The 18,742-nt window shown below is 34.8% G+C and overlaps 1 protein-coding gene across 1 annotated transcript in view; it reads right to left on the reverse strand.

The window, feature by feature from the left end:
• The window catches only part of Cdh12 (cadherin 12, type 2 (N-cadherin 2)), a 958,345-nt gene that overhangs the window by 15,031 nt on the left and 924,572 nt on the right, over positions 1-18,742 (reverse strand). The window contains exon 10 of the mRNA XM_005386141.1: positions 15,687-15,823. Within this exon, the coding sequence (XP_005386198.1) occupies positions 15,687-15,823 (137 nt within the window). The remainder of the gene's footprint in view (positions 1-15,686; positions 15,824-18,742) is intronic.

The following is an 18,742-nucleotide window of genomic DNA, read 5'->3' on the forward strand; positions in this document are numbered from 1 at the left end:
TATATATATATATATATATATATATATATATATATATATATATATATATATATATGTAAGACACCTGGCATTGCTCTTCAGGGTGGTTTTCTCTTGCTGTAACCACAGAACATTTCACTTATTCACAGTTCTGGTGCTTAGTGCCCAGGTTTGCCCTGGAGGTACTTGGAGATATAAACAAGAGAATGTGCCATGGTTTCTGCATGTCCCCTGGACTTATTAATACAGGGTGACTGTAACTCAAGGGAAAACATGCAAGAAAGGGAAATCAAAACAGAAACTAAAGCTTTCATGACCTACGTGAATTACAACACAATAGTTCTCCTGCATGTTAATCAGGACAGTCCTGAGCTACATTTCAAATCCAAGCAAAGGGAGAAAGAACATGCTTCTTCAGGAAAGGACTGTCAGCTTCTCTGATGTGGCTGCCACCAGAACTTCAAATGAGAACTCTTTTTTCACTAATTGATTCACCACACTTAAAACTTTCAATAAATCCTACAAAGGTGAAATTTTATATCTAAAAGAGAATTTCTGTAAACTGATAGTTTCCACACTATTCTTTTTATTACTGAGTGGTTTCACAGCAAGCAAAGCAAAGGCAATAATAGTTTATCTAAATTTATGTTTATGTAGTATCCTGGGAATCCACATAAAATTAATTTGATGAAGCACCCTAGGAATGTGAAAAGTTTTCAAATTTTACATGTATAAATACCTGTATAGGGGATAGAAAACTGGCACAATCTTCCCTGTGATTTGTGTAGGTGCCAAAACAAGAATCTAAATCTACCCAGTGGGCTCCCCACTGCTGAGATAACTACTAATAAAGTCCTCTAAAGACATGAAGACACAAGGTGCTCAGCCTCACATTTGCCCACAGAGGAGAGGAACCCTTACTTCTGGAAGTCAAAATTATAATGCATCCTCCTTACCGTGCTGACAGGAGTCCCATCTACATTTGAGGATAAAAGTAATGTTTCTCTTAAAATATTTTACATAATAAACACTCAGGAAATATTAGTCCCATAAGAGAACATTTCTAACAGCCGAACAGAAATGTAACTGAAAGGAAACTACAAAGTCCCAACAAAAGCCATAATCCTGATATATTAAAAATGTGCTGGTCTTATTTGCTATTTTTTCAATAAATGATATAAACTTTTGAATATATATAGGAGATAAAATGCAATTTGTGCTGTGTGTTAAATTGCAACTACAATGAATATAAGAATGGAATCATAGACTTTTACACCAAGAAATTAAATTATAAAAGTGCAAACTAAGATATAATGAGGGAATAACATTTTCTTTGGCTTTTATCTTTAAATCAGTCCACTTTTAAATTACAAATTAAGTTAAAGCATGTCTAATAAAAGGACAGTTAATGATTAAAAGGTTTTTTTAAAAATATTTTGATCAATTTGACATGCTTGTATCTGGTAATCTGAGCAAGTTATGTGATGACAACAATTTGCGGTATACTATTCATTGGTGAATTCCTACAATCCTGCCTAGTGATACTATGCATTGTCTCTAACGTTCTTTTAAATTATTATTTTCTTATTCCCTTTAATGATTTGATCAATCTTCTATTCTTACATCTGGTAATCTGAGCAACTTTGTTGAAGATAACAATATGTAATATAACAACCACTGCTAATCTCTATCTTTTGATTTGAAACCCTGTATCCTTTTTTTTTTTTATTTTTTATTTTTTTTCTTTTTGGTTTTTTTTCGGTACCAGGAACTGAACTCACGACCTTGCGTTTGCCAGGCAGGCGCTTTTGCCGCTGAGCTAAATCCCCAGCCCCCCTGTATCCTTTTAATGTCCTTGCTTTGTTTTGTTTGAATTTTGCTATTGTTCTTTTTTTGATACTATTTCTTTTAAAATAAAAAAATTAAAAATTTAAAAAATTTTTAAAAAGCTCTGATGAAATTATATCGGTAAGACCTACAACTAGACTGAAGAAGCTACAAAAAATATTTAAAATTTTCGTATACACTTAAGCTAAAGTCAAATATTACCTTCTGTGTTGTTGATGGCAAAACCTAATCTCCAAAGAAGAAAGGAATCTTTACAATTATTTTAATCAATGACTTCTGAGAAAACTGTGGGGGAAAAATACATCATGAACTTTAAGTATTTACAGTAACAGAAAACTTTTGATACTTTGTTGAGGAAAATAACTGTTGCATATTCCTCCTTACACCTTCATAGTGCAAGACAACCTTCCTACATGCTAGGAAATTAAGTTTCTAAACAAATAAATATACTCTACCAACCAGACTGAACTGAGAAGCTAAAATGAGCTACATGTGGATGCTTTGACAGAAAAGCTCTATGGGTCATGACCCACTAATACTGTAATATCGACATGTTTTCTTTGAATTAACCCAAGAAGAATAAAACCTACATGACTCTAATTGCTCTTTCACCTTATGTTGACCTATTTTCCTTTTTAAAAACTCTTCTCCAATGCCTTGCTTTAAGATAATCACAAGATTAAATTATTACGTTGTGGCCAAAAGTTACATATGAAAATTCTTAACATAAGTCATCCTCAGAGAAATGTATGCTAAAACCACACTGAGCTATCACACCGCCTCAGTAAGAATAACTTATTAAAACAACTGACACTCACAAGTGCCGATAGGAATGAAGAGAAAAGGGTACTCTCGGACACTTGCTCTGGCGTGAGTGCAAACTAGTTATGGTCAGTATAGAGAGCAGAGAGAAAACTCCACAAATATTTAACAATTCAACTACTGCACGACTTGGTATTTCCACTCCTGGGTGTATAGCAGAGAAGGTGAAATCACTGTCTCTAAAAGACACTTACATGATTTTTTGTGTTTATTGCAGCTCTCTCCACAAAAGCCACAAAATGGACACAGCTAAACTGTCCATGACCTGATGAATGGATGGGGTAAACACGATCCATTTAAACATAAACCGTTAATAATGATATTTAGGCAAAAGAAGTCCTGTTACATAGATGGAACTGGAGAGCATAGTGTTCAGAGAAATGAGCTAGGGCACAGAAAGATCAGTACTGCATAATCTCACTCATGCAATATCTAAAGAAACAGATCTCCAAGAAGTTGAGCATGGAACCCTGGATGCCACATGCTGGGAAGAACAGGACAGAGAGGGAAATGAGATGGAAGATGATCAGTGGTAAGTATGTTAGAGTGAGATGTCCTTGTGTATGCAAAATATTTCATAGTTTAGGGTTGTATGTTGTTTTCATTTTATTCAGCTATGTCACAGAGACAGGAGACTACAATATACAAAATCCTAAGCTATATTTTACCTTTAATCCATTCTTTTCCCATTTGGATATCCCCCCAAAGCCTCATGCAGTCATGGGCCAGGCTTCTAGAGTTTTTGATTGATTCATGGTCCAAAGCTAGGATTATGGGTGTGAGTGCTACACCCACCATGGGGCGGGGAGCCTGCATACAATGCAAGAGAGGGAAAGGCTGCTTGCTGCTGCCCATCCCTTTTGCTTTTGTTGATTTGCTCTCTTCCACCACCATGAACTGCTGCCATGTGCCATTCTGCCTTGGAGCCACCTGAGTATGGACTGAAACCTCCACAAACTGTGAGCTAAATAAACCTTTCCTTCCTTAATTCTGGGCATCAGGTTTTTTGTCTCAGCAATGAGGAAAGTAAACAAGATGCTCATTAAATTAGGGAATAAAATGCCGTGCTATAGCTACTCAATGTCTTTGCTCACCTCCACACACCACAATCATGTCTGCTCCTCTCTCTTCTCTCCCTTTTATCCAGAGGCACAGAATTGGCCCACTGCACTTCCCACTGCTCAAGGGCAGACCTACCATAGTCTATATATAATGAGTCCCAAGTATATTTTTCTTTTTGTTAAAGTAGCAAGGTTTTACATTTACTAAAGAAGGGAAAAGAAATAGGCCCAAGTATTTTTTTCAAAACTAAGTTGTTTTGCTGATTGTTGGACCAGTGTACACAGCTGGTCATGACTACATGTAACATCAACAAGAATATTAAACTCAAACTCTTCAAAACCAAACTCAAAGCCTTTGCACGATGCCACTGTTTCTATTTATGTTTTCTCTTCTCTTACCACAGCCTTAGCCTCTCTCTTTGCATACGCAAGCCTAATCATCCATACTCATATTCCATTCCCCTCATTCTCAGCCGTCCTCAGTTTTAAATTTCCAGATCTTGGGGCTGGGGATTTAGCTCAGCGGCAAAAGCGCCTGCCTGGCAAGCGCAAGGTCGTGAGTTCGGTTCCTGGTACCGGAGAAAAACCAAAAATAAAAAAAAAAATAAATAAATAAAATAAATTTCCAGATCTTTACGTCTTTACTTACTCCACAATCTTTTCGGTTAAGCACATCTTTCTCACCATCATTCAACAAAATATCCGAAATTCTTTCTTAAATTAATAGAATTTCTATATTTTATTAACATTTTCCATATCTTCAATCCCTTTACTATTCCACAATCAGCAAACATTTTCAGACTTGCCAGTCATAGCGTGTGCTCTCTTCTGCTGCAACTTTTCAGTCTTTAATTCCTTACTTTGAGAACTTAAAACATCAAGAAAGCTCAAGAAAAATCCAAACCTTTACATTTCTGATTTGCTTTCTCTTTATTACCAGAAGTAAAGTATGATGAGGAACAGAGAGAGAGAGAGAGAGAGAGAGAGACAGAGAGACAGAGAGAGAAAGAGAGAGATTGAAGGAGAGAGATTGAGGAAGAGATATGGAGAGATAGAGAGAGAGAGACAGAGAGAGTGACAGATATTGAGAGAGAGAGACAGAGATTGAGAGAGAGAAAAAGAGATGGGTAGGAGGAGAACAAGGAGAAGAAACAATAGAAAAAAGGAAAGGAGACTAGAGCTACACAAAACATAGGTTTTACTTCTTTCATTTGCTCTCAATTTCCTATTTTCAGTTTAGCTTTGCATATTAATGTGTACTTCTTAGCACAGTTTACCACCTTTGGCGGTCATTATGTCACAAGTACATCTGATGAGGATATTCTTTCCTTTGATATCTTTGTGTCCTAAACTCTAAGCATTGTGTACTAAAATATAGAGAGTGATTAATAAATGAATAACTACAAAATGTGATCTATATATGTATATATTTATATTTCTAATAAATATGTTTTGAAAAATTAATAAATAGCAAGTACAACATTGTTCAATTAGCATGTAATGTTTCAGAAATTTTGCAGTGTTTGGAACTATGTGTACAAAACACACACATACACACACACATGTGTGTGTGTGTGTATGTGTGTGTGTGTTGCATTACTTTAAACAGAATTATAGACCAAGGAAATAAAAAATGCATCAATAAACTCTTTGATACAAAGAAATCCACAATTTAGAGTTCCACAATACAAATAGAATAATATAGTACATGATGTCAATAAAGTAACTTTTCAAGTAAAAGTGCTTCCTATTTTTTAATTTTATTTACTATGTGACATGAAAAACAAGTTTTTAACCTGTATAGTTACATTTCTAAGCCAAATTTCAATGTTTATGAAGAAAGTCCATCATGTCGTCTAAACTTGCTGAAAAAATCAAATGCTAATTAGGAAAAAATAAGACTAGCATGAACGTTTTACAATTGATATTGAAGGGGTAATTATATTAATTTAAAGAACTTCTATGCAATTTGATTATGGTACTGTACTCATAAGTCATTGAAATTTTAAAATAAAATATAAGCTATTATAACATATTTTTGGATTTATTATACTCACATAGCATTTAATAGTGAGAAAAATGATGTCATTTTGAAATTAACTTGATGATCATGGTGGTGTTCATGATTATTATTTCTTTGTGTATGATACATTACAATGCTTTATGAAATAACATGAAATTTTTAAACATAACTTTTCTTCAAGTATTCCTACGACTGTTATTGAAATGTTGTCAGTGCTAGTATAAATCAAGCTTATCTTTCAGCGAGAACACAAAATAACTTTGTATAATTACTTGGGGGAATAAAAGGAAATTAGAAAATGATAGACATTACCTAAACTATTAAATGGAAAACCAAGCATCCATGAAAAGTAAAAGAAAAACAACCATTGAAGCAACTGAAGGAAGAAAGTGCAGTAATAACTTGGAGTCAAAACTATTCAATTTGTCAAAATCAATTGTTGTATAGAATTACATGCTTTGAGTAAGATAGATAGATAGATAGATAGATAGATAGATAGATGGATAGATAATCTATTGTGAATGTCTCCACTTTTTTTCTTTGCCAAATTTGTGCATATCTTTAAGAGACTGGAGAATCTGACACAGTTGTTCCAAAATCCGTATCCATTAGAATGTACATTTCTTGGCAGCATTCCCAGATATTATGATTTACATGTCTTGAATGAGTTACAAGCACCTGACCTTTAAAAAGTATCTTAGGAGACTTTGATGCAGGTAATCATGGTTTGACATTGAGGAACACTAGTAAAAAGTAAAAGGCCTCAAGCTGTATCCAAAACAAACCTTTTGGCCATAATGTTAAGTGAAATAACTCAGGCACCCAACTTTAAATATTGTGTGTTTTTTATTATACGAAAAACTCAAAATATAAACAAAGAGAAAATAAATGATAAATGATGATAGCAAATAGGGAGATTTCCTGCAAAAGAGAAGAGGACCAAGAAATAGTAAGAGGGGAGGGGAGGGAGAGGAATGGGAAGTAAAAATAATTAAGATGCGTCCTGTACATGTGCCAGCTCCATAGGAGAAAAGTAATCACTACACACTGCAAATATACACCAATAGACATAAAAGCTTGAAAAAAAGACATGGTAATAGTATATTAACAATGTTTGTGATACTACACAGTGTCATCTTCAACATGGTTGCACATATAACCAGACATAAGTATGCAAGATTGATCAAACTATTACACATTAACAGTTCCTTTCAGTAAAACAATAGATATTAGTAGTAAATTATCCTATCTACCCTGTGTTTCTCTATGTGCATATTTTTCCCTCTTCCTTTTTACTTTTTCCTTTCTCCACCTTCATCCCAGTTGCTATTTCCTATTTGAGCAGTTTCTTTTCCCTTGCACAATATTTACTGTACCTTTTAGATTGTGTTTACTCTTTCAGGTTCTTATAGTAGGGAGGAAATACGATGCTTACACATGTGGATCTGATTTACTGATTTTATTGCCCTCTATGCTGTTTTGTTTATGTATTTGTTTTTGTTATGTTGTTTTTTTTCTTAAATGAAAACCAAAATTTATATGTATATATAAGGATAGCTGGAATAGGTGTATTGCTAATGTCTGTAGTTTATATACGTTTGTTTGTTTTTTGATTTTTTGGTACCAGGAATCAAACTCAGGACCTTATGCTTGCAAGGCAGGCACTTGTGCCACTGAGCTATCTCTCTGGCCCCTGTCTGTAGTTTATTGAGAGGAACAGTCAATGCTCAAATTTTCTTTTTTTGTTGACCAATTTTGCATGCTTGAATTTGGTAATCGATCTGAAAATAATGTGCAGTATAAGAACTATTGTTGAACTCCTACCATTTTGTATGGTGAAGCTCTGCATCATTTCCAATGTTTTTTTTTTTTATTTGTACTGTTTTTAACTTGTTACTGTACTTGATTGTTTAATCAAGCTTAAATTCTTATATCTAATGGACTGAGCGACTTTGTTGTAGATAACAGTATGTACTTTAGCAACTATTGTAAATTTCTATCATTTTGTCTTTAGGTCATGTTTCCTTTCTGTTGTTTTTGTATTGTTTTGATTTTGCCTTCACTGTTGTTCTGTCAGTTGTTTAATTTTTAAAATAGAAAAAGAGTGAAAAAAAAAGCAACGTTGCAGTTAGTGTATCTATTCTCAATGAATGTGTATGGAATTAATATAACATATTAGAGAAGGGAAAACCATACTAAGGTAGAAAGCACTACTTTTAAGACAGAATAAGTAATCCACACTCACTCTTGACACTTAATTCAGTTGATACACTACATGGCAGTTGGTACTGTGTTACAGGAACGCAGGTCTAGGGACAACATCCTGCCTTGTGAATCCACTACTTGCAGTATCTGACTTCAAAATGAACTTTGATACCCTATCATCTATAATGCACGCTAAGCAAAATGGTTTCCTCAACCTAACAAAGGCTCTTTTCTTCCACCACAATATATATTTCACCATGTGAGGACAACACAAATGACAATTCCTATTGGATGTGTTATGCTTATGACTCCAAAATTATTTTTTCTCTCTCAGGGCACTACACATTTTCAGTGTTAATTTAATGCATGCTACCAGAGTGTTTTTAATCATTGTGTGTTCAATTTATTTCACGTAAGAGTATGGTCTTAAGGTACAACCATTTACCTAGAAATGTCTCAAGTTTATCTTCTTTTAAAAAATCCACAGCGTATATAGAACCTAGAATGTGTGTTTAAGTTGTAAATTTTAGATTTTTTCATTCATTTCAATTTTAGTTTACTGCATGGGGGCTGGGGATTTAGCTCAGCGGCACAGCACCTGCCTGGCAAGCACAAGGTCGTGCGTCCAATCCCGGTACCAGAAAAAAAAAAAAAATAAAATAAAAATAAAATTTAGTTTACTGCATAGGGAGACATATGGGCATTGTCTTCTAGGTTTAATCTTTGGCATGAAGAAAGCCAGTGTTTCCAGAACCATTTGTTAAAGAGGCTATATTTATTCCACTGAAGGAGTTTAAATCTATTGTCAAAGAGAAAGGGGCTGAGTGCGTTTGAAGCTGTTTCTGTGTCTTACAGTCTGCACACCCATGTTTATAGTAACACGACTGGTAATAGCTAAATCTTGGAAATAGCCCAAATGCCCATCAACAGATGAGCAAATAAATAGGATATGTTTTTCTTTTTCTTATATATAGCAGAGTAGCACCGTGCCATAAAGAAGATAACCTTGTGATATTTCTAGGTACCTTGAGATCATACTCTTACATGAAGTAAATTGAACACACATGTTTAAACATCATACAGTTTCTCCAGCATGAGAAACTGGAAGTGTAAATAAAAACCAAAGAGAATAATAGATATTGGGAAATTGGAGGAAAATGTTCAAGTGGGAAGGGGCACAAGGGAAAGGGGTGGGAGAAAGGACGGAAGGAAAAGAAAAAGAGAATAGAAGGAAAAAATGAAAGCAAATATTTGGTAAATACAGAAGGGAAGAGAGGTTGAAGGGAAGAATCATAATATATTATGTACACATACTAATTCCCTAGGATGAATGAGATAAATATGTATATCTAAAATGTACCAAAAGTTAACTAAAAAAGTAGCATTGAGTTGCCAAGAATCAAATATGGAGGCAAATTTTAAAAATTTTCCCAGAGAATTCTACCTTTCTGCCCTGACATGTTCTGGACTTACGGGTTTGCTTCAGCTGAACAGAATGTGGACAAAGTGAGGAGAGAAAATTCCTGAGGTTAGGTCATAAAAGGACTGACCTTCACCTTTCAGGCACTCAGTGAGTTTGCTCATTTCCATCACTCCATTTTTTTGCCATGCTGTGAATGGCCTTCTGCAGTGACATTTATGCAGCAAGAAGCTGAAAGCAACCCCAGACTAGTAACAGCATCTGAGGCTCAAGTTCAACATCCCACAAGAACCAAACCTTTACCTGATGAGTGCTCTAAATTCCAGCCTTATTGAGGAAGCCCTCCTAAGACTTAGTTTAACCATAAACTAATTCTGAAAGCTCAGATATGTACCATATCTTGGCTTAAGCCAAGAACATTCGATGTAACTTGCGATGTAGCATGTATAACTAATACCTCATAAATACCTTCCCACAAATGTGATGAAAAATCACAGCCTATGTTATGATCAGAAGGTGAGTTTACAATCATTATTTCCCAATTGAAATGATGAAAATTAATATGAGTTTCCTAACTGAGGGCTACTAATAATGACTGCATTTTAAAAAAAATATTTAAGGTAACCTGAGCACTTGCAAGGTTGAAGCATGAGGATTACCTCAAGTTCAAGGCAAGCCTGGGGTTCATAGTGAGTTCAAGACCAGCCTGAACTGCATAGCAAGACCCTGTATCTAAGAAAACAATATGCATGTATATGAATATATTTTTAAGGGAGGATTACTTGTTATACATTTATATGTCATTTGGCTATAACAATAATTAAAACATAGGTTTTGTAATTATATCAACTGAGTAATATTATTCTGTTCAAATAGTTTGATTGTTAAACTGATTAAACATAAAGACAATAAAATTGTTTAATGAGAGTATGATATAGGCAAAATGTTTCAATTTACAAAGAAATTATCAAAAAGATACTTCACAATAAAATAATCAGTAACTCTTATTGTAGTTTGAGACTGATATAGCAATCCTCATGTATTGGGCCTGGATAGAAATTGACCTAATTTTCTCACAATTAAGCACATAATATGCACATTAATTCTCTTATTCTCTTATTTTGAGTATATGTATTCTATAGAATTTTAATAAATAATTTAACAAGCTTGAATACAGAAAGAAATAGATTACAGATATGTAGATATCAAGAATTACACAATTCTCTTCAATTATTTATATTCTACAAGTTGAAACATTGTCTTTTTGGCTACATTATGCTATACTTTTCTCTGCATATGAAAATATCCTTGACTACAGTTACCACTACTTACTTAAGCAACTGAAAAAGGCTATGAATATGTGTCCTTGTAATATGTTGGGTTCCAACCCATGGAATATGTTTGCAGTGAGATTACTGGGTTCCAGCTCTACTTGGATATTAGTATCTTGGTGACACTAGCTTACAAACAAGATGTCTGATAGCATCAATTCTTTGATCTTATAATATGGACAGTGATCCAGTCCTTGAAGAATTAATGACAGCAACAAGTAAATGTAAATATACATCTATTATAATAACTATGTTTTTCAATTGCATTATTACTTAATATTGTAGAAACTAATTAAATATTTCTCATCTTGTACCAGTACTTTATTTCCAGGCTATTTGTCATATAGATCAAATAATCACTTCAAAAAATATTTTTTTCTGTAAATCATTCATCATTTAATGACCACACTGTTGTTAGTCATAACTTTTGCAACTTCTCCCCAAAGTTCATTTAAATCTGAATTTCAATGTAATTTTAGTTATAATTTACTACAATTCATTACTTAGTTTAAATTCTACTTACATAAACTGAAATGTCCTTAGGAACATCAGTCTTAGTTTTTTCAGAACCTATAGCTAACAATGTTCTGTACACAGTTTTGCCTCTACAGAGTTAATAAAACTGTCAATAATTTATTTCTAGCCTGAATAGTGGACACCAATTTCACAGTTTTCCTTTTTTTGTACATATTAAAATGATATCACTTATTTGACGTTAAGAAAAAGAAAAGTTTGCAATATAAGATATCTCTATTTATACAAAGCAACCTTAGACAATATCTAACAAGGAAATCCAAACTCCTAAAGTGATACTTCCTGTAAACATTTTTCAAATATAGCATTTGGGAAGGCAGTTCAATGATTTTTTGCTTATTCCAAAAGGAATGAAACCAATCAACTTCCATCTGGATAATCAACATAACCAAGAAATACTTGTTTCTAGTGTGTTCTGTTTATAATATACACAATATGGGTCTTTATTGACATCAATGCCCATTATCTTTAATTAATGACATTTGTTACAGTAACATCAAAAATAAATAAATGAGTAAATAAATAAAGACATCACCCTGTTCAAACTTTCTGATAATTTTAAAGAAGCATCTTTTTAGAGAGTCCCTTTCTTTTAAAATTCTCAAGGTTAATATCATAAAAATAGCAAGGCAGCAATGCATAAAATAATTATTAAAAGTCTAATAAATTTATTTGAACCTCCAAGTACAGCAGCATTGATTAATGGCTGCTTTTTAATTAATTGAAAGTTGTTCAATTACTGTACCATTTCATTTCACCTGAGACATTTTATAAAAGGATAAGGCCAAAACATATGCTAGTTCAGTCTGCAGTGTGGTATGCTCACACAATTTCGTTCTTCTTGGAAGAACAAGAATGGGCTCTTTATTTCTCATTCATTCACCGTGATGATATTCCCTGCTCAGCTGGCTAGTTTCATCAATAAAGACAGTCTTAGGCTTTAGAATAGGGTAAAGTTTACTTTTAAACTGTGCATCTAAACAAAATAAAACACACTGCCTTAGTTACTTTTCTCATTGCTGGGAGGTACCTGATGCTCAAATTTAAAGGAGGAAAGATTTATTTAGCTCATAGATTTGGAGGTTTCAGTCCACAATTGACTGGCTCCAAGGCAGTGTGGCATGTGGCAGTTTATGGCAGCAGAAAACAGCAAAAGCAACAGGGACAAAAACGGGGAGCCAAGCCTCCTTCTGCTCTTTTTATTTTATCCAGACTGCTGGCTTTAGGGTGATGCCAATCCAATCAGTGGACAGATCCAGCAATCACTCACACTTATCCCAAACCACGAATCAATCACAAACTCTAGATTGAGCTATCTTCAAGAAAGCCCCACCTTGAAATCTGTGAGGGTGCAAGAGAACATCTAGACACAAAGTGTAACACCATCACTTATCTGGTTTTATAGAATCTTAATTATCTCACATGTTAGCACCCTTATTTTGCATTCAGCTATAGTATATAATCTGTTTCAGCAGACTGTCTTCCTGGATCTGAAATCCACTCAATGGTCTGTGAGTAGATGCTGGAATTCCCTATGGGTCAATTTTAAGGATATTAATTTGATATCTCTGTTAGATCATTTATACACCATGTGCTTCATTCTTAATTCTGATGATGAGGGCCAAAAAAATGTACTAGCATGAATAATCTAGAGTTTCCTACATTGCATTAATATAAAAATTACAGTGATCAGGGTGGTGTACCATGTGTGCTCATCACAGTGATCAATAATTAATTAGGATTCTATAAATTTAACAAATTTAATCTTTCAAGGATCAAGTATCATTAAATTCCACTGTAAAGGTTCCCACTTACTTTCCTTAGCAAAATATTTGAAGCTCGAAGCTCTGAAAGCAAACACTGGATCTTATTCTTATTACTTTCTTCATACCATGATGATGGTTTTGGTAATCCAGGTAGTCACTGGGGAAAATTGCACTTCCATCGCTGCAGTACAGGTTACCAGAGAAGGACCCACAGAAGCTCAGTTTGAGGTGAGATAGGATAGCTTTCCACTCCTACTCCTACAATATGCACACTGTGTGTGTGTGTGTGTGTGTGCGTGTGTGTAGGAAGATTTACATTAGGTTAGTTTTCTGTTATTATTCTATTACAAAAAAATTATCTGTAAGAAGTAAAAATGATTATAGACTGCCTTTGATCAGTTGTTACTTACTCTGTTTAAAACACTGGAGTGAAATAATATGGTTCACAGAAGTCAAGTTCCATAATACATCAAAGACAACTCCCTTTTATTCTATTTATCAAACATATCAGAAAATTAAAGTTTATTTTCCAAATACAGTATAATTAAGCTGCTTTCAAAATTCTGTATGAGCTAAGCATTAAAAATTGTTATGAAATGAAGTAATATTCACCTACAGAACTGCAATAAGATACACAAGGAGAGGGAAACATGGTAGCAAATGAAGAGAGACTTCAGGAAAATACCTTGAAAAGAAAGCAAGCACAGAATGTACCTCAGAAAGGATGCTGGCATTCTGTTCTCCCTATAAAATATCTGCTCAGACAGATAACTTAATAATATTCTATCAGGACCTAATGCAGGACAAAAGGTCAATTTGAAAGAAGGTGTCAAAGAAAAAAAACATTCAGGAGAGAAAGTGCCTGTAATGCTCCTGATTTAACTTGGCAAGGAGATGTCAGTGTCCTTAGGGCCAGATGCACAGAGAGAAGCAGAAAAGATTTGAATTTGAGAAACTGTGTTACTAACTTACCCAAGAAGGCCACTTGCTCAGCAATATGCTATGGGAATGAAGAAGCCATAAGGTGTATCACTGGGGGCCCTCACCTGATATCTATTCAAGTGGTATGACCAGAAACCCCAAACGAATGAACTTACAAAAACCACACAAAACCAGTTTTAGCTTGAGACAACTACTTTCACTACTAGTGCATTTCAGTTCTAAAATGTGTCAACTAATGGAGCACTATATGTGGCAGATAGAAGAGATTTGTGTATTTTTATTTCCCTATTTCATTCTGCCAGGCAGGAAATTTTCAATTCCCAGCCCCAAGGAATCAGTTACAATTCATGTTGTCTTTATGTTTGCTAGATATCTAATGCTGCATATCAATAAACAACACTGAAATGCATTTGCTTAATAATCTGGTCCTATTTCCCAAGGTTTTGTGGGTATGATTCCAAACAAATTAGTCTGTGTTGTATTTCTTTCACATGGTAAATATAATATGCTATTCAGGCAGCAAATGAACTGGACTAGACCTCCCAAGATAGTCACGTATCTAGTTGAAGGGCAGATATAGTTGGAAGACCGAGTGAACTCAGCTGTGCTGTCATCTGAGTGGCAATCTGTGACTTCTCTGGTATCACAGGGTAGTCAGACTTCTCACATGACAGGTCAGGCAGCCAAGAGTAAGCCTTCCAAACACAAGGTATGAGATGTTAGACTTCCTGTTAAGAATCAAAGTAAACTGAAGGTGGTTCAATGGGTGGAAGATCTCACCGAGATCTGAGAAACGTATCTAACTGTTCAGGGATAGAAGCAGTTGTTCTAGATTAATAAAACCCTCTCATGTTTATATTCCCACCAAATTGACGCTGAACAAAAGCCCTCTACAGAAAAGCCAAAAACTCATTTCAGTTTTAAAAGTTTAAATCACCTGTTAAAGTGGTATAAATGTGCACCAGATGCATAAAAGGAAAAAGGAAAAAAAAAAGAAATCTACTCAGAAAGCATTTCTTAAGCCTTTCAAAAGGCTATAAGCAGACAGCCTCAGGCAATGCACTTCTGATAAAAGCCACTATGTCAAGAGTTACCTGTTACCCTTTCCACCCTAATTATTACTTGAGAACCCTGTGAAAATATATTTGGGTATCGCATCAGACACATACAGGCTATAGTCATTCTCAGTTCAGAGGATTTTCTTCTTTACCAAGGTGAAACCAACTCAAAGGATGATTCCTGGAAATCCTTCAGAATCCACGCAATTATTTGAAATACAGTTAAAACACCGGTGCATTGCACAGTTATATTCATTAAATATAATTTCTAATAACAGGAGAAAGAAGGAAAACGGATGCTTGAAAAATACTTTCTTCAATTTCAGAAAATATTTCAGAATGAATGATTTTATGTGATAATTATTTCTTCCAGCCTCACTCATAGAACTCCCAATGATGAAGATAGAGGGGTTGTGCGTGGGAGAAGTTGGCACCTCTGTGAGTTTTTGAAAGTTCTGCATGAGGAAGGACGTGGTCCGACCAGGTACTCATGCCGTCTCGCAAAACAGAGCTTATTGGCAGCTGTCACAATTTCTCTGGACTTATGTTACGAGAAAAAAGAACAGGTTTCTGAGTTTCCCGGGGGATCTCTCAGCTGTCAGTCCAGAAATGAAAAGCACCTCAGCAGGGACTCATTTAGAAGTGTTAAACCCGAAGTAGTGCTGTGTAACACCGATTCCGTCCATGCCATACTTACTAACTTTACTCGCAATTATGGAGAAATTATACTGGGCAGTGCTTTCTCTGTCTAGTAATTCATTGGTGGCGATGGTTCCTTCGGTTCCATCTATTGTGAAGTAGCTGTCCCCATCTCTCTTCCAATCTATGAAGTACCTGCATATGAGAAGAGGAGATGCAAATGCGCCATGATTACACATTCATCATAATGGCAGTTAGGCCAACTTGACGTAGGTCCTTATTTTGCTCCCTGTAGCTATTATCCACATTGCAATAAAGAAGAGTGTAAATGACAGCTTCTTTATTGCAAAGTCAGTATGCTCAAGGGGAAACTGCAAATAATGAAAGATTTAGTAGTCCTGCTGTTCATATTATTTCAGGGTCTTGACACCTTGAAGGCTCAGCAGAGACAAAAATTCTAAAGCTGACCGTGGATTTCCTTAACCTGCTGAATATTAAAAGGGTTTTGAGCAGTAAAAAGTTCCTTCACAGGGGCTGTGGAAAGTGTTAGAACTCGGAGACATCTGGAAGCAACTAGAAAAACCTATTGCAGAACTGAGGTAGAATCTTTTGTGTTTCCATGGTTGGAAAAAAGAATCACGTTATGGAAAATAAAAAGAGATTTTTATCTGACAATTTGGTAATTGTGCAAAATTATTTCCCCTCAAACACATAAAAAAGAGTCATTGTTGCTTTATTATATTATATATCAGGACAGCTTTCTTTAAAAAGCAGTGACCTTGGCTAATGATGCCATTTTATCTTTTTTATTATCAGACATACTGGGTAATAAAGGGTGCTGACTTATGTGCAGCAACTGGGCTAGAAAATACAAGAGAATGAATAACAAAGCAAACGGCATTTATTTAAGTCTTTCAGCAGTGATAAACACTTTAATAGAAATATTTTCAATCATAACGAGAGTTAGCATTTTTAAAGCTTACTACCTCATAGATACTAGTCTCAAGGATTTCCCATATTAACGAATCACTCCTCAGAACATCCCTAAAATGAGTATTGTGAATCTGTAGAGACATGAGGAAAGCAAGCACAGAAACATAAAAGAACTTCTCAAATTGACTTAGCTTGAAAGTTTTAGGCTTATACTTGGATGAGATCCTTAGGAATTTGAAATAGAAGTTGTATAGGAAAGACATTTCTAATCATAAGGTACAATGCACAGCACATTTATCAATATTATCATTCTGGCCTGGGAACCAAGAAGAGATCTTTCAAAAGGGTACCTCAGAACAGATGACATTCTTGAAGTCTGCCTATTGAATTCCCCTGTCTAAGGAAAGTGAATCCCTTGCTTACCATGAAATATCAGTTAAGAGACATTTATCTTCAAACAGCAGGTTATTATTTTCAAAAAAAAATCTTGTTATGTGAAACTGTAGTGGTTTGCATTTCACTGCAGTTGAAGATCAAAAATAGTTTGCCATTACAAATGACATTTTTGAGCTTAGCATGCCAATATTTGTTAGTTGCTGATTTCCCAACCAGAAGTTGCTGAGTATTATAAGAATAGCATAAGAACCATGCTGTTAATCTGCTTTTCATATCTCAGATGTTGATTTGAGGTGTGAGAGTGTACTGAAGCCTTTAGATTTTAATGTAATAGCTGTCTCACAGGAATACTCTCCAAAATGTAAATTAAGACACCTTGGCCTGGGGATTTAGCTCAGAGGCACAGAGCCTTCCTGGCAAGCGCAATGTCATTAGTTTGATTCTCGGTACTGGAAATAAAAACAAAAAAAAAGACACCTTTAAAGTTAGGGAGCACAGGGATACAATAAGCTTTGTTCTCCATATGGTATTTGCTTTTCTGAAAAAGGAAGCATTTTCTTAAGCATTTTTACCTTTTCAGCACCTCTATTCAGCTAAGGATATGCCTAAATATGGGAGAAACTTACCAATGGACACCCTTAGTGACTGCTTCTGGAAGAACTGTTTGTGTAGATTGTTCTTAACTGTACAATCTATTAAATATTTCCTCAGCATCACCTTTGCACTAGACACTGAAACATGCACAAAACTAAGCGCCATGCCTAGCATTGAAGGAGTGGGGAGCAATGTGCCAGCAGATGATCTCTTGCCGAACACACACACACACACACACAGAGAGAGAGACAGACAGAGAGAGAGAGAGAGAGAGAGAGAGAGAGAGAGAGAGAGAGAGAGAGAGAGAAGGCTCTACAGGACGGTCAAGGAAAGACTCCGTGGTAAAATCTAATGGTTCAGGCACACCTTCCAGCATATGATATTTGGCTGAAGCTAGAAAACTACTTTTCTCTAATACAGACAGAAATTGCTGTCTAGTTTCAATTCCTATGTTTTAGGCAACTAGAAGCAGATATTAGCAAAATCAGATTCACCGTGTGCTGGGAAAAATGACAGGAAAGTTATCTGTACACCGAATATGCTAAAAGACAGGGTGGCCCGGTGCAGTTTAGTGGTGCAGATGTTGAAAAAAATCACAGGGGTTTTCACAGATTGTCACATACTCATGTGGGCTTAGTTGGCTATCAGTAAACTGCAGACATGCACTTTATATGTTCATCAGTTTTTATACAATTTCATAATTTCTACATTTTTATTCTTAATCTTTTTACATTAAACTACTGTAAATATATACATTTATATTTGTCATTTTATTTTTTGTGACATTTTCTTTTTGTGTTCTTCTATTTCTTTTCCACTATTTACTTTCATATTGAATAATTTTTTTTTGGTACCAAGAATTGAACTCAGAACCTCATGCTTGCTAGGCAGGTGTTGTACTACTGAGCCATATCCCCAGCCCTATATTGAATATTTTGGTTGTGATGTAAATTATTTAATGGTTTTTAATGTGTCATTCAGGTTTTAACACCTTCTTTGTTTTTTGCCATATGCATTTTAGTTTTCTGGATTCAAATCCATTTTAGTTTATTATGGCATAAACATAGCAATATGATACTAACATAGCTATGAACTATTAGTTTATATTATATAGACATATTTAAATATGGTAATATATAATATGGTAATATATTACCATAATATATGATAATATATATTATTAAAACTGCT

Source organism: Chinchilla lanigera, unplaced genomic scaffold (genome assembly GCF_000276665.1).
Source record: "Chinchilla lanigera isolate Chin_1 unplaced genomic scaffold, ChiLan1.0 scaffold00025, whole genome shotgun sequence".
Lineage (NCBI taxonomy): Eukaryota > Metazoa > Chordata > Mammalia > Rodentia > Chinchillidae > Chinchilla > Chinchilla lanigera.